Here is a 23,950-nt window from a genome sequence, read left to right as displayed (position 1 = left end):
TAAGATAATCCTTTAATCGTCCCACCATGGAGAAATTCAGAGCATTACAGCAGCAAGGCAGGCACATGTACAGATACAGATGAATAACATTGACAGTAGGTAGGTACATATACGAAGAAAAAAAAAAAAATCGAAGTAAGTCACCACCAGTCCCTCCACAAGCTACCGGCAAAGGAGAAGAGGTGATAAGAGTACCCGAGACGCACGCGCCTAAGGTTTTCGTCAATGAGAAGGAAGAGCCGCTAGTGTCGTCCCCTGAGGTGGGGGGTCTGCCGACTGTCAGCTCACAAGATCCTGACCGGACAGAAGAGATGGAACAGCTGAGTGAGACAGGGAGTGTGGCTGAGAAGCCCTGGGAATTGACGCTCATAGAGCCCGGCACGGATGATGAAGGTTCTGGCTTGCATGGTCTTAATCCATCCGGTTCTAGTTCGGATGAGAGTGCTCCTGTCAATGAAGGGGGAGCTAAGGAGAAATCACCTGTACTAAGCTCCCAGACTGAGAAGCCTAAGGAAGGAACCCCTGAAGTTGTCGATAATGACAAAGAGAAGGGCAAATCGTCTACTCGAACATCTACCAGCGACAAAGCAAAAAGAAGACAAAGCCAAGTTCATCCAAGGTAGTCTCTTCTGCAACTGATGAAGATGATGATGAACACTGGAGTATTTTCAACCAGCCTTACTTTAAGGACTTGGAGCCAGCAAGACAAGAGAAGTTGCAAAGGATGTGGGCAGCTGTCAGTCCTCAGGTGGACATAGTGGAGTAGGAAAAACCCTCACCCATGGAATGGCGAGCTTTAAGAAAGGGAGAATGTAAGGGGGTGAAGAAGAGCCTAAAGGAGGTTACCTTACCTGCTCCTGATCTGGAACCACTTAGCCAGACAGCAGGGTTGCCAGGGGGAAGACTTTCTGCCCTGGACAGACTGGACTATGTGACTGCAAGTGGCAGAGAGGAAGAGAAAGGGGCGGTGGACTCGAAGGTGTGCAGGCAGAGGGCGTGAAAGCAGAGCATGCCAGGCATGGAGGGGAGTGCAACAGAGACAGGGGAGAGCACTCCAGAGAGAAAGCAGGCTACAGCACCACGCTCCTGGAGAGAGAACTCCCCGTCAGAGTTCTGGGACTGAAGTACGAGACATAGTGCGCGATGTATGTGAGTACATGGATTCGGTAGCCTCCATGACCAGAGGAGACCTTCCCCCCTGACAGTGCAAAGACAGTGACCCGAGCGTGCAGTACTGGGGACCGCAGTGACAAGCCGGGGCCCCTCAGTGTGGCCAAGAGACTTCCCAGTGTGCGTAGCATCATTACTGCAGAGAGACTGACAGCATAACATACAGAGACTTAGAGCAGGGGAGACTCAATTCCGCAGTGTCTCCCTACTTCCTGCTTTAACCCCTGAGGTTCCAGCTTCACCCTGAGAAGAGACTGTAGAGACTTAACTCCTGAGGTTCCAGCTACATCCAGAGGAGACTACAGAGACTGCGAGCGCTGCTGTTGACGGTGCCAACGTGGGAGAAAGAGTGCCTGCAATCAAGCTTTCACCGGACTGATAAGTCATATTAATGCCAGTCAAACCGTCTTGACTCTGCATAACTGTTTAGTAGTTTTCTTAGTCTATTTTGCTGTTTATATTGTTACTCTTACTCACATTTAAAGGGAATCTATCACCCAGGGGCGGTCCGGGTCCGGTTTTGGTCCGATGGGTGTCGTGGTCCGGTCCGGCACCTCCCATCTTCTAACGAGTACTACAGTGCGCAGGCACCGGGAGAGGCAGCAAAGAGGACATCACTGTTAGAAGATGGGAGACGCCGGACCGCAACACCCATCAGACCAAGACCGGACCGCCCTCCGGTGAGTATAATATAACTCATTTTTCTTCTCTTTCAGGTTACATTGGGGGCTTATCTACAGCATTACAGAATGCTGTAGATAAGCCCCTGATGGCGGTGTCGGCAGCTGATACTCGAAAAAATAGGTGACAGATTCCCTTTAATCCCCCACTGCTCCTCCCTGCGTTGAAAATTTATCCCCTGTAAATACACTCTTTAACTCTTGGTCTGTCTCTGATCCATAGCAACATCATCATTACCTGCAGATTATTACAATGGCACTGATTATAGAGGTTCTTACTATGTATGGCACTGCATGTAGGAGGTTATACTGTGACTAGTGTTGAGCGATACCTTCCGATATCGGGAAATATCGGATCGGCTTGGATCGGACCGATACCCCAAAAATATCGAGTATCGTCGATTCCGATACCGGAAACCCATGCAAGTCAATGGGGCACAAATATCGGAATGAAAATAAACCCTTTGTTTCCTTGCATATCCAGTTCGGGAGGGGGGGAAGAGTGTGGGCGGTGTGTGGGCGGAGACTGTACGTGTGTGTGTGTGTGCGGGCGGAGTCTGTACGGGCCTCTCGGGGGTCTGTGCGGGCCTGCCGGGGGTCTGTACGAGCCTGCCGGGGGTCTGTGCGGGCCTGCCGGGGGCCTGTGCAGGCCTGCCGGGGGTCTGTATGAGCTTGCCGGGGGTCTGTGTGGGCTGCCGAGGGTCTGTGTGGGCTTGCCGGGGGTCTGTGTGGGCTGCCGGGGGTCTGTGCGGGCTTGCCGGGGGTCTGTGCGGGCTGCCGGGGGTCTGTGCGGGCTGCCGGGGTTCTGTGCGGGCCTGCCAGGGGTCTGTGCGGGCCTGCCGGGGGTTGTGTGTGTGTGCAGGCATCGCCCGATGGGACTACAAGTCCCATCGGGCGATGCCTGCTACAGTGACAGTGATTGACACATTAGCCAATGATGGGACAGTAGTAGTCCCATCATCCGGCTAATGTGTTGAATGTAAAAAAAAAACAAAAAAAAAACATACATACTACATACATACTACATATATACAACATACATACATACTACATACTTACTTCATATATACTACATTCATACAACATACATACTACATACTACATATATACTACATTCATAAATACTACATACTACATATATACTACATACATACAACATGCTACATACATACTACATACATACTACATACAATACATTCATACAATACATACATATATACATACAGTACATATAACAGAGTACATACTCACCATCACTTGTCACTTTGATCCCCGAAGCCAGTGTCATCTGTAAAAAATATTAAAATAACAACCAATATACTCCCTGATCCGCAGAAATCCACGATGGTCCCACGACGATCTCCCGTGGAGAAGAGCAGCATCAGCTGATGCGACCGCTCTCTAGGGGCTCCAAGAATACAATGACGGATGGTAGCTATCCTTCCGCACTGTATTCCTCCGCCACTGTAAAAAAAATAGTCCCTAGTCTCACTTTTGGCATTGCTGTGTGAGAAAGTTCCCACGCAGCTTTTGCCATAAAGTAAGACCAGTGAACTATAGTAACCTCTCAGTGATGCACTGCAGGAGATCGTCGTGGGACACTCGTGGATTTCTGCGGATCAGGGAGTATATTGGTTGACTGTTATTTAAATATTTTTTACAGATGAGACTGGCTTCGGGGATCAAAGTGACAAGTGATAGCATGTACTCTATGTTATATGTACTGTATGTCTATATGTATGTATTGTATGAATGTGTTGTATGTAGTATGTACTGTATGTAGTATGCATGTATGAATGTAGTATATATGTAGTATGTATGTATGTTGTATGAATGTAGTATATATGTAGTATGTATGTATTATGTAGTATGTATGTATGTTGTATGAATGTAGTATATACAGTATGTAGTATGTATGTAGTATGAATTGTGGTGTAATGACCACTGTGTCCACTAGGGGGTGCTGTGTGGATGTCCCAAGAGAATGGATGAGTGGCAGAATCCTGAAGGATAGTTATGTATCTCAAAGTGGGTGGCTTTGAGATGGAGACTTGTGTATGTGTGATCAGCAATATCATTTCTGGTTACCTACAAATCCACCCAGGGGTGTGTCTGAAAACGCCTATAGTAAAAGGCTTTGTAAGTGTGTGAAGGACCTGTGATGAGGTCATAGCCATGTGACCAAGTGGGCGTGGCTACGGACCATATAAGGTGGCCAGGGTAGGTCACAAGGTGTGAATGCTCTGACCTGATTGGTCCAGTTTGGAAGGTCCTGTGAGGAGAAGGATCTCCTGGCTAACAGCCTGTGGAGCAGCTGTGTAAGCATTGGCGATGTGTGCCTGAGAGCTCCCTGGAGGGAACTAACATATGCGATGGTGAAGCCACATAAGGAACCCTGATGGGTGAGATAATGATGAGGCTGAATAGCCTATATAACGGACGCTATGCTGATATGAACTTTGTGGTGCTTCCTTTGGTTTATGCTGAATAATAAACCTCACGGATTGATATGGTTTTATGGAAAACCCGTACCGGATGTGATTTATCTGCTGCCAAGCGAGTGTCCCCCAACCTTGAATGATTGTGCTACCTCACAGAATGTAGTATATATGTAGTATTAGAGTTGAGCGAAACGGGTCGAAAAAATTCAAAAGTCGCCGACTTTTGGCAAAGTCGGGTTTCATGAAACGAAACCCGACCCTAGGATGAGGTCGGCCACGAGGTCGGCGACTTACGCGCCAAAGTCGCGTTTCAAAAGTTTGTTTTGCGCTCTTTTTCAGCCAATCAGGATCCACGGACACTGTGGGCAACGTGATGACATAGGCACGGGTCACCACCATCTTTCAGAAGGGCATGCAAGTGATTGGCTTGCTTTGGTGGGCGTCACAGGGGGTATAAAAGGGCGTGCACGCCGACCGCCATCTTACTTCTGCCGATCTTAGTATAGGGAGAGGTTGCTGCTGATTCTGTAGGGAGAGCGTTAGGCAGGGAAGAAGACAAAAGAACTGCTTCTGCTGCTAGCGATTTGGCCTGCACAACACACAAGTCACTGTGTGTGCAGTGCAAGGGGAGGCTATATTGTGGTGTATCAGTGGTGTTGGTTGTTGGGCTGCCTTCTAAGGCTTCCTGACACGCTGGCATTGCTGTTTACCCACTGCTCCGCAAACTGCTTTTTTAAAAGCAATCCAATCTCCCTTATCCTCTAGTCACTTTTGTCACAGCTGTGCCATCGAGCGTGTCACATAGCGCTCAGATATCAGTGGGCCTCACACAATCTACAAGTGTCCAGTGTCCAAAAGTGTACGCAGAGATTCAAAATCTCCATTATCCTCTCGTCACTTTGGTCACAGGCAGCTGTGCCATCGAGCGTGTCACATAGCGCTCAGATATCAGTGGGCCTCACACAATCTACAAGTGTCCAGTGTCCAAAAGTGTACGCAGAGATTCAAAATCTCCATTATCCTCTCGTCACTTTGGTCACAGGCAGCTGTGCCATCGAGCGTGTCACATAGCGCTCAGATATTAGTAGGCCTCACACAATCTACAAGTGTCCAGTGTCCAAAAGTGTACGCAGAGATTCAAAATCTCCATTATCCTCTCGTCACTTTGGTCACAGGCAGCTGTGCCATCGAGCGTGTCACATAGCGCTCAGATATCAGTGGGCCTCACACAATCTACAAGTGTCCAGTGTCCAAAAGTGTACGCAGAGATTCAAAATCTCCATTATCCTCTCGTCACTTTGGTCACAGGCAGCTGTGCCATCGAGCGTGTCACATAGCGCTCAGATATCAGTGGGCCTCACACAATCCAAAAGTGTCCACTGTCCACAAGTGTGTGCAGAAATTCTAAATCTCCCCTGTCCTATAGACACCTTTTACCTTGTTTTACATTACTATATAGTTTGTTGGATTTTGTCTACATTTCTACCAAAAATGAGGAAGGCTGGTGGAAGAGGCCGTGGAATTGGGCGGGGGTTGGCAGCTGGTAATGATGGTGTTGGTGGTGGATCTGATGGTAGTGGCAAGAGCAAAATAGGACCGAATGCAGGAGGTGCTGACCCTGCGTCATCGTCTGGCTACATAAGGCCTCGAACGCTTAGTTTTCTAGGAGTTGGCAAACCGCTTTTAAAGGCAGAGCATCAGGAAAAAGTTCTGTCTTACATTGCTGACTCAGCCTCCAGCTCTATCGCCTCCTCTTCTTCAGTTGTAAAAAGTAAAAGCACTGAGTCGTCATTGGAGGCTCATGTTCATGAACCACACCTTTCCTTGTGTCCTTCACCCCAACCAAGATTGAAGGATGACGCAGGCCATCCTACTGATTACTCCATGGAGCTGTTTTCACATACCATGCCTGGATTATCAAGTGAAATGGTGAATTACCCAGGCCAAGATGAATCTGACATGGAGTGCACTGATGCACAGCCGCTGATGGATGATTCTGCTGGTACATTCACTCAGAGCACTACATTGTCCTCGCAGTGTACAGAGCCAGATTTTGACCCTGATGAGACTCAGGTGCCCCTTCCCGCACACTATACCACCATACACGGTGACACAGAGAAAGGTGCACATGACATAGAAGAGGAGGTGATGGATGACCCAGTTGTTGACCCAGATTGGCATCCATTGGGGGAAGAGGGTGCTGCTTCCAATAGCTCAGATGAGGAGCATCCACAGCAGACATCGACATCGCAACAGCTGTTATCTGGCAGGCCCGGAGCACTCCAAAGACAGGTTCCAAACATCAAAAGAGTTGCTGGACAGCTTGTCCAGAGGGTCAAAAGATCACAGCGTGCTAGGCCGCAAAATGTCTGCCAAAGTAGGAAGAGTGCAGTGTGGCACTTTTTTGAACAAAATCCTCATGATCAGGCCAAGGTTATCTGTAAGAAGTGCGCAAAGACCTTTAGCCGAGGGAAAAATCTGAAAAATTTGAATACCAGTTGCATGCTTAGACATTTAACCAGCATGCACTTGCAAGCGTGGACACAACACCAAACCTCAAGTGCCACATGTGCAACTGATCACAACGAAGGTAGTCAGCAACGCTACATTGTTTCCCCCACTGTAAGCCCACCGGTTAGCACAGCAGCAAATGTTGAGGTGTCGTTGCAAGGCCACAGCAGTCAGGGAATCCCACTGTTATATCAACGAAAGACTGATTCTAGGCCATCAGAAAGAACACCAACTCCATCACCATCATCAACCCTCTCTCAGTCCGCCCTGTCCACCGCTACTTCCACCATATGCAGCTCTCAAGTCCAGCTCACCCTCCCAGACACTATGAGTAGGTCAAGAAAGTACTCAGTCTCTCATCCGCGTACACTGGGTTTGAACGCCCACATTGCCAAACTAATCTCGTTTGAGATGATGCCCTTTCGGTTGGTGGAAAGCACAGCTTTCCGCGAACTCATGGCCTATGCAGTACCACGCTATGACCTACCCAGTCGCCACTTCTTCTCTCGCAAAGCCATCCCAGCCCTCCACCATCATGTGAAAGACCGCATTGTCCATGCACTCAAGCAGTCAGTGAGCGGAAAGGTGCAACTCACAACTGATGCATGGTCCAGTCGGCATGGCCAGGGCCGTTACGTGTCCATCACTGCGCACTGGGTTAATGTGGTGGATGCAGGGTCCACAGGGGACAGCGGTGGTGGGACAGTGCTGCCTAGCCCACGGTCTAGGAAACAGTTGGCTGTAGGCGTTCGACCCTCCTCCTCCTCCAGAAGAGACAGCTCGTCCACAGAGCGCAGTCATACGAGCACTCCATCTGCAGCTGCCACTGTTGCACACGATGTGTCCCCCTATCGAGCAGCTAGTGGAAAGCGTCAGCAGGCTGTGTTGCAGATGATGTGTTTGGGCGACAGACACACCGCCGAGGTGCTGGCCGAGTACTTGAAGCGACAAACTGAGTCATGGCTGGGCAGTGTACATCTTGAGGCAGGCAAGGTAGTTAGTGATAACGGCCGTAATTTTGTGGCAGCCATAGCCCTTTCAAAACTCAGCCACATACCTTGCTTGGCTCACACCTTGAACCTGGTGGTGCAGTGCTTCCTCAAAAATTATCCGGAGTTAACAGCCCTGCTCCAGAAGGTGCGAAGACTGTGCGCGCACATCCGCCGGTCGCCTGTACACTCCGTTCGTATGCAGAAGCTGCAGCGATTGCGCCACCTTCCCAACCACCGCCTCATTATCGACATTGCAACAAGGTGGAACTCCACCCTGCACATGGTGGAGCGGCTGTGCGAGCAGAGGCAGGCCATAATGCATTTGTGGGAGGATACACGGCCAGGCACTTTGAGAGCAGACATGGAGTTGACAGGCGTGCAGTGGTCGAAGCTGAAAGACCTTTGTAAAGTCCTTCAGTGTTTTGAGGAATGCACACGGCTGGTAAGCGCAGACGACGCCATCCTAAGCATGAGCATCCCACTTATGCGTCTGCTCATGCAAACTTTGACGCACCTTAAGGAGCAGGCGTCTGCAGCCAATGTTGATGAGGAGGAAGAGGAGGAGGGAATCCTTGATGACATTCAGCCATTGTCTGCTCAGGGACCTCTCCTGGACGAAGTGAGGAAGAAGAGGAGGAGGAGGATGATGGGGATGATTACTTAGGGGAGGAGGATGCATCTCGTGGGGCAAGTGAAAATGTTGGCGTGGCAAGGTCTGGTACAGGGTTTGTGCGTGACTGGAGGGATGTGGATTTGCCAGAAAGTGCTCCTCCACCCAGCACTCGCAGTGCATCATTGACACCGGGAACATTGGCCCACATGTCAGATTATGCCTTGCGGATCCTAAAAAGGGACCCCCGCATTGCCAAAATGATGAACGATGACGACTACTGGTTGGCCAGCATCCTGGATCCACGCTATAAAGGCAAATTACAAAACATCATGCCACAGGAGAACCTTGACCTAATATTGGCTAATAAACAAGCAACTCTGGTAAATCGGTTGCTTGAGACATTCCCAGCACACAGCAGCGGTGATGGTTCTCACACGAGCCGTACGGGCCGGGGGCAGCTTGGCAGAGGTGTTCGTGGTGCACACAGCAGAAGTGGCGTTGGAGACAGGGGTTTCATGACAATGTTGTGGACTGATTTTTCAAATACCGCTCACACAACTGGTAATACTGCATCGATGGAAAGTGACAGGAGACAGCAGTTGTCAACTATGGTTACAAACTACTTTTCCTCCCATATCGATGTTCTCCCACACAGGTCATTCCCCTTTGACTATTGGGCCGCTAAACTGGACACCTGGCCTGAATTGGCCCAATATGCCTTACAGGAGCTCGCTTGCCCAGCTGCAAGTGTGCTATCGGAAAGAGTCTTCAGTGCAGCTGGATCAATCCTGACAGAAAAAAGGACCCGTCTGTCAACCCAAAATGTGGATGATCTAACCTTCATTAAAATGAACCACGCATGGGTTTCCAAGGATTTTGTCCCACCTTCCCCTGATGACACATAGGGTGACAGAAAAATGGCTTGCTTTGGTCCACCTCTTCCTGGTACTTCACCTATTTCGCCTTTTGCATCAGCTGAATGTCCAACATCAACATATGCCACTTTCTAAAACTCCCTAACTGTGCTGCCTCCCCCCCCATGGCCGGGGTCACCACCTACCGCACGACACCGTGCGAGTGCCGTTGCCCTGGACAGGTGGGTAGGCCGACTCTTGGGCGCGGGCACTGGCACAGGGTCCCTCATAGTGCAATCAAGTGTCTCTGATGGCGGTGGTGCACACCCGCCGTCAGACACACCGCTGTACTATGAGGGGCCCAGTGCCAGTACCGACGCCCACGAGTGGGCCCCCCTTGCTTGGGCAGGGCCCCAGCATTTGCAATCTTTACCTCTCCCTGCTCCTCCTCTGTGTAATCTGGGCCGTCAAATCCATACTGTGCCTGACACCGTCTGAGCCTGCCTCCTGAGACATATATTTTGAATGTGTACGCTATCCATACATGTTATCCGGGGATACGGTACCCTTTCTAACCTTTGTGCAATCATGTGCAATCCATACTGTGCCTGACACCGTCTGAGCCTGCCTCCTGAGACATATATTTTGAATGTGTACGCTATCCATACATGTTATCCAGGGATACGGTACCCTTTCTAACCTTTGTGCAATGACGTGCAATCCATACTGGGCCTAACACCGTCTGAGCCTGCCTCATGCTGTATAGACATATATTTTGAATGTGTACGCTATCCATACATGTTATCCGGGGATACGGTACCCTTTCTAACCTTTGTGCAATGACGTGCAATCCATACTGGGCCTAACACCGTCTGAGCCTGCCTCATGCTGTATAGACATATATTTTGAATGTGTACGCTATCCATACATGTTATCCGGGGATACGGTACCCTTTCTAACCTTTGTGCAATGACGTGCAATCCATACTGGGCCTAACACCGTCTGAGCCTGCCTCATGCTGTATAGACATATATTTTGAATGTGTACGCTATCCATACATGTTATCCGGGGATACGGTACCCTTTCTAACCTTTGTGCAATCATGTGCAATCCATACTGTGCCTGACACCGTCTGAGCCTGCCTCCTGAGACATATATTTTGAATGTGTACGCTATCCATACATGTTATCCAGGGATACGGTACCCTTTCTAACCTTTGTGCAATCACGTGCAATCCATACTGGGCCTAACACCGTCTGAGCCTGCCTCATGCTGTATAGACATATATTTTGAATGTGTACGCTATCCATACATGTTATCCGGGGATACGGTACCCTTTCTAACCTTTGTGCAATGACGTGCAATCCATACTGGGCCTAACACCGTCTGAGCCTGCCTCATGCTGTATAGACATATATTTTGAATGTGTACGCTATCCATACATGTTATCCGGGGATACGGTACCCTTTCTAACCTTTGTGCAATGACGTGCAATCCATACTGGGCCTAACACCGTCTGAGCCTGCCTCATGCTGTATAGACATATATTTTGAATGTGTACGCTATCCATACATGTTATCCGGGGATACGGTACCCTTTCTAACCTTTGTGCAATGACGTGCAATCCATACTGGGCCTAACACCGTCTGAGCCTGCCTCATGCTGTATAGACATATATTTTGAATGTGTACGCTATCCATACATGTTATCCGGGGATACGGTACCCTTTCTAACCTTTGTGCAATCATGTGCAATCCATACTGTGCCTGACACCGTCTGAGCCTGCCTCCTGAGACATATATTTTGAATGTGTACGCTATCCATACATGTTATCCAGGGATACGGTACCCTTTCTAACCTTTGTGCAATCCATACTGGGCGTGAGAACGGCTGGCGAGCTGTTAAGCAAGCTACAGCACCTGTCCAGACAAGTACAGGGATTCCCTAGCGAGGAGACTTATTTGATTGTTTTCAATGTTGGGACAGCAATTTTTGGGGAGCACTATACTCTGGAGAATGATAGATGGGGCCCACCATACACTGGAACATTCCAAAGGTGGACATCAGACACTGGAGCAGCATTTACAGGGCCCATTATACACTAGAGCATTAGAAATGGGGCCCATTATGTTTGGAGCATTATTTGGGCCCATAAGACAGTGGAGCTTCATCCATGGGGACCAACATATACTGTAGCATTATGTGGAGCTCATCATATACTGTTTCAAACATTATATGGGACCAATGATTCTGTATGGAGAAATAGATGGGCCTCGTCATGAGATGTAAAAAGTGAGGTATTTTTCATTGTACTATACCGCTATTTCTCTGCCGTATCGGAGCATGATGAGTTGTGGTATGTGTTAAAGGGGCGCTCTTTCGCCCAGGGCACATGAAAACCTGGAGCCAGCCCTCCCCCCCCCCACAGTTTGTAGCCAAATAACCCCCATTTTTCAGTGCGTAACTTGTAATATGAAGTTAATTAAGGTTGACAAGCTTAAGAAAGAAGAATTGATGCTTTTGGCATTCAAATGGGCACTGTAGGTGTGTTTCCTGTCCTCCTCTCACTGCCGACTTTTATTCCCCATTGACTTACATTGGGTTTCGTGTTTCGGGACGACCCCGACTTTTCCCTATAATCGGACGATCTTGCTCGACCCGACCTTTGGAAAAGTCGGGTTTCACGAAACGAAACGCGACCCTAAAAAACCAAAAGTCGCTCAACTCTATGTAGTATGTATGGTGTTTTTTTTTTTGTTTGTTTTTTTTTTTTTTACATTCAACACATTAGCCGGATGATGGGACTACTACTGTCTCATCATTGACTAATGTGTCAATCACTGTCATTGTAGCAGGCATCGCCCGATGGGACTTGTAGTCCCATCGGACGATGCCCACACAGACCCCCGGCAGGCCCGCACAGACCGCGCATCATGATGACATAATTTCAGCAGCCAATCACAGCCATGCCATTGGTTAACATGGCTAACACAACTGGCTCATTCCATTATGGGAACTTCCGATTCCGGTATTTGATATTGTAAAAATATCGGTACTCGGTATCGGAACTCCGATACAGCGAATATTGGCCGATACCCGATATTTGCAGTATCGGAATGCTCAACACTAACTGTGACTAGAATGTATAGGCCACACTGTAACTGGCACTGTATGTAGAGGTTATACAGTAACTGGCACTGTATGTAGAGGCTATACTGTGACTGGCACTGTATGTAGAGGCTATACTGTGCTGGTACTGTATATAGAGGTTATACTGTGACTGGCACTGTATATAGAGGTTATACTGTGACTGGCACTGTATGTAGAGGTTATACTGTGACTGGCACTGTATATAGAGGTTATACTGTGACTGGCACTGTATATAGAGGTTATACTGTGACTGGCACTGTATATAGAGGTTATACTGTGACTGGCACTGTATATAGAGGTTATACTGTGACTGGCACTGTATATAGAGGTTATACTGTGAGTAATACTGTATGCCTTTTTTGAAGTTGTAGAAACTCGTGTCCCGTTCTGAGATGGTGATTTTCATTTTGCAGAATACATACTGATAATGTGCATCCCGGACTCTAATATATTGCTTAGTCAGTTTTTACTTGAATTGTCCAAAAAAACAACAAAAATGTTCACCAGACAGATTGGCCTCCGTGATAAAAGCTCGTCTGAAGTCAGTATACAGACAAAACCTCAGACAGAAGCAAAATGAATAAATACCTGCTGTAATGAATAAGTAAAACTAATAATGCGAAGAAATAATTTGGGCGCTTCGTCAACGCCGTTTTTCAGCAAAAATAAAGTGTGAAAACCATCACAGCAGCGTCAAGGTGAACCCAAATTCGGGATGATCCTAACCTCTAGTATTAAAGCCTGAGCCTAAGTAGGACATGCTGTGCTCTGCTGTACGTCCTGGACTATGTGAGACACGATGCCGGCGGTTCTCATGGATCACAATAAAACCTAAACAAGTGCACAAAGCCAAACTTCTGCTCAGCTATGTAATAATAAAGCGTCAGACGCGGATTCACTGATATCACAGGTCTTTAACCCAGAAATCTAGACCACTGACTCTGACACTTACCTAAACATGTTTTATATATCCCCTAAAACATCATACACACCATGTTGGTGCAATGGAAGAATTAAACAATATATAATACTGTACATAGACAATGAGACCAACAAAAGAATAGCACAAGGCAAATACATTAAGTTTCCAAAGAAATCTGGCCCAACATTAGGGCAATATATTGGTAAGAGGGTGACTAGAGTCAACTCTCTCCCTCTGGCCGGCACGCTGCGGAAAGCCTCTGAGAAACCCATGCCATCTTACCGTAGATCCAGGTTTGAGTTACTCTTTCTTCTAGTTCCTCTCCCTTTTTCATAAACCTTCTTCTCCCACCACTTCTCTATTTGCAAAGGAAAACAAGCACAATACTCTCCACCTTGTTATTGGCCCCTGGGGGAGAGGGGGCCCCTGGTCCCCCAGCCCTGATAGTGGGCAGTGTTAGCCGGCTGCTGCGGCTGACACTATCACAGACCGGAGATCGCCTAAAGTTAAACGATATTCACCGCTTTCCACGCCCATGTGGGCATGGGAAGCAGTGAATATTCATTTCTCTTTAGCAGCGGGGACAGGGGCTCCTGCCTCCTGTCAAACGCTGCTGCTCAGCTGGCAGGGGTCCCCATAGCAGCTACGTGGTGTGCCACTATTAGTGACACACCACTGTTTGGGGGTCCCTGGAGCAGTCCGAACCTGATTAAAGCCCCATCTCCTCGGTCACCTCTCTATCCAAATTGGAAGGAACATTGGAGAAGATTCCGAGGAAAGAAATAACCTTTGTTCTCTCTGTAAGATTTTTGCCGGACGGTTTATTTCCAGAAAAGAAAATCCTGAAAATTCGCAAAGTCAAACTTTGTATCCCTGAGTAATGAAGTAGGAATCTTTAGGCTTCCTGTTGTCCAAAGTTGATGTTTTTAACAAGTACTATTGTCTCATAGCCACAAAATATCCTTGTCCGTTGTTTTACGGGATGCAGCCATGTCTGTTTTTGGCTCTTCTATTGGAAAGATGTCTACTTGGAAGCACAATGCAATTTCAGCATCCGGAAGGCTTAATTAATAATGAAACTGATTGAATATATTTACCGGCTGCCCAGAAGTCATTCATTATAAATTCTGATTACAAACAATGTGCAAATCCAATTTCATGAGACTTAATTCAATTTCACGTAACTGGAAATGTGCAGCCCTGGTGATCTGGCATCATGGCATGGTTACTATTTATCATTGGGGGGGCTTCCTTCAGATTACGGAATGGGACTCATTTCTTGACAAAACACAAAGAATAAGTCCCATTAGGGGACATGAGGAAGTGAACAGTGCCCCCTTGTTTCTTATAAGGAGGGCTTCAATGAGGTTGCAAGGAAATGTCTCAGTGATCACTTTCAGCTTCCTTAGAGACGAAGGTCCCATGTTGTAAGTTTTTTTTTCCAGCTGACTACTTTAGAGCGGTGACAATTAGTGGTCACTCTCTACTTCAACTTAGGTAAAATAAAATTGTAAGATGCTCTCAAGTTGAAGGGTTCGGATTTCAGGTTCCTTTAAAACTCCACAATTGTATTTTTGGGTACAAGCATAGCATTTGCATGCGGGTCAGGGGTGCCTGATGGGGTGCAAAAGGACCCACTCTCAAATGAAAAAGTCACCAGTTGTATAAATCCCACTGTAGTTGGGATGGGGGGCGCGTTGTTACAAATTTTGCATTGGGACCCAGAAGTTTGAAGAGGAAATTCAGTCTATACTTGGTTGGGATCCTCACCAGTTGCCAGAAATGGGGACGTTTGTGCTTCATTATATCCTTGTTGTGTTGACTCTTGACCCCAAGAACAAGAGTCGACTTCAGAAGCCGGGTGATTGTGCGCCCTTCCATTCCTTTCAAAATATGACGAAGATGGCAAAGAACAACACGACAAGCTGTTCTTCACTTACTTCTGGGGAGAACGGGTGATATAACAGCCCTTTTCTGATGATTTATAGGGGTCTCAATGCTTGGCTTGTAACCACATCAATCTAATTACCACCTATTCTTTTTTTCTTATTTTATATTTAACCTTTACATAACTTATATTTCTATTTTTCAGGGTGACAGAGGTATTGATGGGTTTCCTGGAAAACCAGGTCCAGAAGGAAAGGAAGTGAGTGATGATTGATGTTATCCATTCCTATCAAATTATTGTGTCTCGAAAATAATAATGCATTTTTTTAATTTCAGATAAATACCTAATATCATGCATTTCTTGTATTTATGAAATCTATGAACCGATGTTGATCACTAACTTATGATCGTCTTGTATATTTCAGGGTATAAAAGGTAGCATCGGATTACCAGGGCTAAAGGGGCTGAAAGGAGACAGGGTGAGTGTGAACCCCATGGCAGTGCCACTTATAACAACACATATATCATTATCCATATAGTAAATGTCTATGGTATACTGTACACATATGACTTACAGCAGGACTGAAGCCACAGTTTATCATGTGAATTGTCACTTGTCAAAAAAATGTAAATAATTTTATCATCATTTAGAAAGCACTCAATGACCAGCACGTATTTACATTATACCATGTATTCTACTAAATCTTTTCAAATATACATTCTGTAGCTAATAAAAAGATATTTCCAGTTAGTCACCTCTGACTTTCCCTGCCTAGGGTTAGGGTACCGTTACATTTAGCGATGCACCAGCGATTCCGACCACGATACGACCCGGTCAGGATCGCTGGTGCATCGCTAAATGGTCGCTAGTGATCTGCCAAACAGGCAGATCTCACCAGTGACATAGCAGCGGTCGTTACTTACCTGTCACACGCGGTGATGAAGACGTCCTCCCGCCCGCGTCCACGCGTCGCTCGTCGGCGCCAGCAGGAAGCGCAGCAGGAAGTGGCCGACGAGAAACGGTCCAGGACGTTCTTGCGCGATCAGCGATAACCAGCGGGGGAGCGGTCAGAGGTAAGTATCATACATAGCGATATCGCTAGCGATCTCGCTGTGTGTAACGGGGGCTTTAGACTTTTCACATTGCCTGTGACATGCAAGCTGCTCCGCAAAGCACAGTTTAATGCCCCTCCTGTGCATTTTCCCTGCATCTGTTTCCCCACCATCCAGGTCTCAAAATAAAATGATCCATATGACTGCCTGTTCTTATAAATGTGATCTAGTCACACCTGCCTACACAAATCCCATAATGCCATTACAAATACATAGGCAGCCAATGTAACGCTGACGTTAGGCATTATGGGATATATGAAGTAGTGCTGAAACCACTATGTATTATAGCAAATAAGGAGAGCGTTGCTATAGTGAGGGCAGAGGTAGTGGGAATGTATCAGGACTTCTCTTTAAGGGTAAAGTATAAAGTAGGTGGGCCATGACATTATAGTCAAGTTAGCCCAGTTTGCTTGTTTTGGATGCAGGACAGGGACAGTCATTTGGCACACAACCCCAAGTAGACAGCCATTTATCCCCAATGGAGAAAGGCATCATATCTGCCCCTTATTGCTGTACAACCATGCAGAGGAGGGCGCGGAGAGAGAGATGAATCCACCTCCGGACTCATCCCTTTGGGACTGAATATTTGTCAGAACCAGAACAATATCTTAATCTAACAACAACAAAGTAATCTCAAACAAAATCCTCAATGGCTGACTTTTATCATCTAGGAGTCTTTTTACATGCTTCCATCCAGGGTTGGACTGAGTTGCCAAGGGCCCACCAGTAACATTGACTTTGGGGGCCCACTTTTCACCTGCATACAAATATTACACAAATTTACCTCTGTCTCTGTATAATAATAAACTGGGTAGTTTGGTTAATGAATGATGAGATGCTGCTTTTTTCTGTATAGAATAAATGAAATGAATTATGACAAGTTCTGCCCATACAGGGGGGGTTAGGGGCCCAGATCTGCACAGCGGCCCACCGGAGGATTCCCCTGCTACCCTGTGGGCCAGTCCGAGCCTGCTTCCATCAATCCCCCAGTGTCTTCTTCGATGATTGAGAAGAACTAGGGTCAATGGCACATACTGTATCTGGCGGTCGTCCTTAGAGTGGTCATTGCATTCACATATCTCATATACGTTTTAAGTTACTGTCCAAGTGATCTGATTGGTTCACTGAGTCGTCAAGTGACTGAAAGAGAGGCCTGACCATTAATTTGGAAGCCGCTCATTAGTCTGTAAAAAACAGTTAACAAAAAAGAAAAAAGAAACTGGCGACAAAGTAGCCACAACAACAAGAAAACAAACAACTAAAAAGAAGTAAAAAAAAAAAAGACTAAAAAAAATTAAAATAAACATTTTCATTAAATATTTTTTGTTTCAAAAACTTAGCGGATATGCCGGCGTATAAGAAACCCTTTGTCAGCACAGGGCACTTGCACTGGCAGACCGCCGTAACCCCACCTAACCGTAATTGTTTCCATTGTATCTTCCGTTGGGTTAGGCTGCCAGGACCTCTAGACTGCTGAATGGCGGATCTATACTTTATTAGTCTAGTGTGGTGGCTTGTATCTCCGGGAAATCTTCTCTCCTAAGAGTTTAAATAAGTATATTCATAAATTATTAATTATTATTTTTTTTTTTTTTAGTTTTGTATTATTATTTATTTCATTTTAGAGATGAATTCTGTTATCCTTAATGTGAGGATATGCAAGATCGATCTACTCTGTCATAGCAGTAACATTTCTCTTTTTCTCTCTTTTGTAGGGTGAAAAGGGTGAAGTCGGGTCCCCTGGATTGCCTGGAAGTGTTGTAAGCACGTTTCAAATTTATATTTTCTGCGTTGTATAAAATTTAATTTTTTTTTTTAGAAAAAAAAAAATTGCAACAAATAAATAAAGGTAAAAAAAAAAAAAAGTGTGGTCTAAAAGTGGCTATATGTTGTTCTCTGTAGGTCCAGATGGAAGGACTCAAAGGAGAACAGGTGAGAAAGCTGTTGGATGTTTCATTATTCTATTGAGTTACTTTTTTGTTACACATTTATACCTCTTGACACAAAATTCATTTTCGATATTTTTTTTTTTTTTGTTTCATTTCTAATTTATTTGTAAAAAAAAAAAATAAAATTTCAGCCTTAGAACTGAGATGTTTAAAGGGGTTATTCCCATCTTATAAAGTGGTGGTATGTTAGCGGAGTACGCCATCACTTTGTATTCGGAGGGGCTTTGACCTCACGGTTCCTCATCAAAGAAAACGGAGCCGAGTCTGGTTTTGAGTTTTGCCCTATTTTTGTCCCGACTAGCGGAACAGACAAATAGAATTTATGTGCCAATAGGATCTATTGCATTAATGTTGCAAACGTAAGCTGAGGGGCTCCGTTGATTATTTTGGGGTCTGTTCTGCATGCGGTACATTTTCTCTTTTCTACAAACTGGCACAAAACAGACCCCAAAATAATCATTGGGCCCCCCTGCTTCCAAATGCATTAGTTATACACATGGATACTTTAGCATGTGATTCCGTTTGTTCCTCTCAATAGAATAGACAATTGGAATAAACTGAAACAGGAACTCAGCCTTACGGCTGTCATTTTATCAGCATTTTTTTTTTATCTGTCAGTAGGATCCACCCTCCGATGCATCTATAAGGGCATGTAGGTAATAAAAAGTTGGATAAAATGATACCTGCGATCCAGTGTCTTATTCCAGAGAAATTCACGTTTTTCTTAATATGTAAATGAGCTGTGAAGATCTATGGGCAGGACATAGATCTCTCTGTGACTCCGCCTGCAGAACTTATTGTGACGAAAGGATTCGTTACCAATGTGAGACATGTAGATCAGGAGAGCAGGCTGTCAGTCACTACATGTCTCACACTGGTAACTTCCCCTTTCATTTAAGATAAGTTCTGAAGGCGGAGTCTCCGGGAGATCTGCGTCCAGCCCATAGATCTTAACAACTCATTTACATAAAATCTGCATTTCTCTAGATAAAGACATCAGATTGCAGATATCAAGGTATCATTTTGCTCATATTTCTATGGTCTAAATGCCAAAAAAAGATGCTTAGGATGTTTGATCCTACTGACAGGTTCCCTTTAATATACAATATATGTGCATGAGGAATAATGGGAAATATACTAGACTGGTGGAAGGGACTTGGGGATTATTGGTTCAGGGATTAGATTGACTTGCTCCAGGTGCCGACGACCCACTTTTTGCCCCTGTGTGGGATGACCCTGCCCCTGATGTGAGATTCTGGAACCTCTCCATAACGATGTGACACTGTTAGACAGACTCGGTTCAGTTCGTATCGACACTCATTTTTCATCTGCAGGTTTACAATTTATTATCACACCATTTTCATCTTTAGGTCTTTAAGCATCTGTCAGTGTAACGTTTATCACACCCGAGATGTTTCTTCTTGCAGGGACTACCTGGACCTCGTGGTCCCCATGGTCTTGTCGGACAGCCCGGACCACCAGTAAGTGAGACATAAAACATGACTATGACCGGAGGCCCCATGTTTTGTGCGTGTCTAAAAAAGACTATTATTACCAGATCACCATCCAGTGTCGAAAGTGACTCCGTTGGCCTCAACGAAATGACCGGTTCCACCGTAGCTCTCTAGGGGTTCCCGTTAGAATGCTGTTCTTCAGGGACATAAAACTCTAGGTGCTGCTCAGTGGGGGGCTGTACGTGTGTGACCCTAGACTAATGCTCTAATGACTTTTACCACTATTGTACATCCTTACTGACAGCCCACGATTTAGAGGAACGTTCCATATTTGATGGAAACAGTCTAAAATCTGCCCCAAAGCCAAGATGGGGAGAAGTTTACACAAACCACATCCACAAATGGATGTTTTGGGTGGGATCGGGCGTTCCCGGTCGGAAACATAGGCAGGGCTTAAACGTCACTTAATTGGCAACACTAATTTTGAGAACTCCTATTTTAATTAACATTGTTGCTAAAACAAATACTGTGCCACTATTATATCACAGCTACTAATATAACTACCATGACTAGGAGCACTACAAATACTACGACAACTGCAGCTATTATTACTGAGACCACTACAGTGACTTTTAAAGGGAAACTGTCACCAGGTCAAAAGTATCCTGTTTTTACTCCTATTTTATTCCCACTGCTTCACCGAGTTTTTCCATTATTTTGTTTTAAATCCACCATACTGTTCCAAGTGTAGAAGCCTTTTTATTTAGTGCTACTTTATAATGAATGACCTTTACTAAGGGGGCGTGGCTCACAGGATCCTCTGGGGTGTGTCTTTAAGCTGCTCTGCATAATTACTCTCTGAACCACGCCCATTTAAAACAAACTATTAAAATGAGCCACAAATAAAGAAAAGCCCATAAATCTGCGACCGTAAGGCGGATTTATAATAATAAAAAAAAAAACCACTGAAACACTCAGGGGATCAGCGAGAATGAAATTAGAGCAAAAAATGGACATTAATGACCTGGTGACTTTTACCCTTTAAGACTGACACTATTACTTCTACCAGTTCAAATATAAATGGCAAGACTACCTCTACAAATACCTACAGCTAGGATTAAGATGGAAGCCACAAGGGCCTTCAGTATGTCACAGACAGCCAGAGGAACCAAATGACTGTCAGTGATCGCTGCGATCACATGGCAGAAGGACCGATGGGAGCCAAATGCACCAGGATTCATGGCATTTAAAAGCTGTTAAATACCAGCTGGCATTTCCACATATGACATAAGCTCAGCTCCTTTCAGTCCTCATCGACCAGTAATGAAAATGTATGTCCCATGCCATTAAGGGGGTTAAATATACTCTTCTAAAATAAATTTGATCAAATGTTTTATTTTAAAATTTCCATAAAATTAAATACAAAAATCTATTTTTCATACTGGCCCCTAAGCCACATGTAACACCTCTATATACAGTAGATAATACACAATCCACTATTCACAATATGTGATGTCACAGCTCACCTCCTCCTCCTGTACAATGACTGATAACACCTCAATATACAGTAGGTAATACATGATCCACCATTCACAATAGGTGATGTCACAGCTCACCTCCTCCTCCTGTACAATGACTGATAACACCTCACTATACAGTAGGTAATACATGATCCACCATTCACAATAGGTGATGTCACAGCTCACCTCCTCCTCCTGTACAATGACTGATATCACCTCTATATACAGTAGGTAATACATGATCCACCATTCACAATAGGTGATGTCACAGCTCACCTCCTCCTCCTGTACAATGACTGATAACACCTCAATATACAGTAGGTAATACATGATCCACCATTCACAATAGGTGATGTCACAGCTCACCTCCTCCTCCTGTACAATGACTGATATCACCTCTATATACAGTAGATAATACACGATCCACCATTAACAATAGGTGATGTCACAGCTCACCTCCTCCTGTACAATGACTGATAACACCTCTATATACAGTAGATAATACACGATCCACCATTTACAATAGGTGATGTCACAGCTCACCTCCTCCTCCTGTACAATGACTGATAACACCTCTATATACAGTAGATAATACACGATCCACCATTAACAATAGGTGATGTCACAGCTCACCTCCTCCTGTACAATGACTGATAACACCACTATATACAATAGATAATACACGATCCACCATTCACAAAAGGTGATGTCACAGCTCACCTCCTCCTGTACAATGACTGATAACACCTCTATATACAGTAGATAATACACGATCCACCATTTACAATAGGTGATGTCACAGCTCACCTCCTCCTCCTGTACAATGACTGATAATACCTCTATATACCAGTAGATGACACAGGATCCACCATTCACAATAGATGTCACAGCTCACCACCTCCTCCTCAGGTACAATGACTGATAACATCTCTATATACAGTAGATAACACAGGATCTACCATTCACTCTACCATTTACATTAAGTGATATCACAGCTCACCTCCACCTCCTCCTGTCTAATGGATGACACACCAATATATACAGTGGATAACACAGGATGCACAATTCACAATAGGTGATGTCACAGGTCACCTCCTCCTCCTGTACAATGACTGATAACCCCTCTATATACAGTAGATCAGTGAGATCACAGTTCACCATCATGCTCAGCTTAGCGGGAAGCCTCACATGGATTAGCACGATCAAACTTCAGACCTCAAATGTGCATCAAAAACCTAAAGACTGGTCTTTGATCCTAGCGATGAGTCTGCATTGGACATTTCTGTAGGAACAATCTGCGGTGTGAACGTGCCCTTCCTGTACTGTACTTCTACTGTCATTACTACTACTGTAACTTAAACTATTATTTCTAGAAGGAGAAAGTGAGACTATTGAACACAATTCTTTTTTTAGGGGCCAGAGGGACCCAAAGGCAGTCGTGGGCCTCCCGGGCTTGAAGGGCAGCGGGTAAGTACAGCGGATGGAGTTGTAGAGGGGAATAGAGAATATTGTCCACAACGGCATATTTGACTTTTGCAGCCTTACATTTTACCCCAGAAGGACAGATACAACTACTTATGGTTCGGATCAAGTTGTGTGTATATATAATATATATATAATTTTTGCATTTTTCTCTATTTTTTCTTTACTGTCTTACATGGGGAAACTTCTTATGTGAAGCCGCCTCAGGGCATCTCATTCTTCTTGTACTCCTGGGAACAAACTCAAAGCCCAATTGCCGCCACCACTTTTATCTTCTTCTCTGTGGTTTCATTTGCCCGGACAGCACGAGGCAGCTAACCAGGCTGATTAGCTTGCTATCTGGATCGATTAGAATCTAGAAAGTCTGATCGTCGCCTAAGGCTCAGAGCGCCCTCCAGGCAAGCAGAGAAGGAAGGCAAGAAGGCAAATTATTTTGGTATATTTTGCTTGCGTTGAACAAAAGGACGTAGTGACTGAACAGCTGCGGACTTTACTTGCTGATCATGTAGGACAATGTTGCGGGTGAAAAAAAATCCTAAATAAGTTATTTGCAAGAACAAAATTCCTGTAGATGGGCAAATTTGAAGAAAAAAGAATTAAAGAACTCAATGGACTGGGATAATGAAAAGTTAGCATATGCCACAACATTCTGATCTATGGTGATCTGACCACCAAGACCTCCACAATCCCTAAAACAAAAACAGTGTTGTCCATTGAGCTCTGCTGTGCAGGGAAAAGCAGAAAGGAGCCACGTCCCAGGACAGTGGTTCAGTGGGCTCAAGTCTTTGTCTCTCTATTGGAAGTGGGCTCGAGTCTTTGTCTCTCTATTGGAAGTGGGCTCGAGTCTTTGTCTCTCTATTGGAAGTGGGCATGAGTCTTTGTCTCTACAGGAAGTGGGCATGAGTCTTTGTCTCTCTACAGGGAGTGCGATCAAGTCTTTGTCTCTCTACAGGAAGTGGGCATGAGTCTTTGTCTCTCTAAAGGGAGTGCGATCAAGTCTTTGTCTCTCTACAGGAAGTGGGCATAAGTCTTTGTCTCTCTGTAGGAAGTGGGCATGAGTCTTTGTCTCTCTGTAGGAAGTGGGTATGAGTCTTTGTCTCTCTATAGGAAGTGGGCATGAGTCTTTGTCTCTCTATTGGAAGTGGGCATGAGTCTTTGTCTCTCTACAGGAAGTGGGCATGAGTCTTTGTCTCTCTACAAGAAGTGGGCATG

The 23,950-nt window shown here is 45.4% G+C and overlaps 1 protein-coding gene across 1 annotated transcript in view; it reads left to right on the top strand.

Moving 5' to 3' along the window:
• The window catches only part of COL22A1 (collagen type XXII alpha 1 chain), a 608,111-nt gene that overhangs the window by 262,321 nt on the left and 321,840 nt on the right, over positions 1 to 23,950 (top strand). The window contains exons 18-23 of the mRNA XM_073590381.1: positions 15,426 to 15,479; positions 15,646 to 15,699; positions 18,049 to 18,093; positions 18,236 to 18,265; positions 19,710 to 19,763; positions 22,670 to 22,723. Coding sequence (XP_073446482.1) covers positions 15,426 to 15,479; positions 15,646 to 15,699; positions 18,049 to 18,093; positions 18,236 to 18,265; positions 19,710 to 19,763; positions 22,670 to 22,723 — 291 coding nt within the window. The remainder of the gene's footprint in view (positions 1 to 15,425; positions 15,480 to 15,645; positions 15,700 to 18,048; positions 18,094 to 18,235; positions 18,266 to 19,709; positions 19,764 to 22,669; positions 22,724 to 23,950) is intronic.

The sequence above is a fragment of the Dendrobates tinctorius genome, unplaced genomic scaffold (assembly GCF_039654945.1).
Source record: "Dendrobates tinctorius isolate UK_male_01 unplaced genomic scaffold, ASM3965494v1 ptg000116l, whole genome shotgun sequence".
In the NCBI taxonomy this organism is placed as follows: Eukaryota; Metazoa; Chordata; class Amphibia; order Anura; family Dendrobatidae; genus Dendrobates; species Dendrobates tinctorius.
The sequence above is the reverse complement of the archived record's forward strand: the minus strand, read 5'-3'. Positions and strand labels throughout refer to the sequence as shown.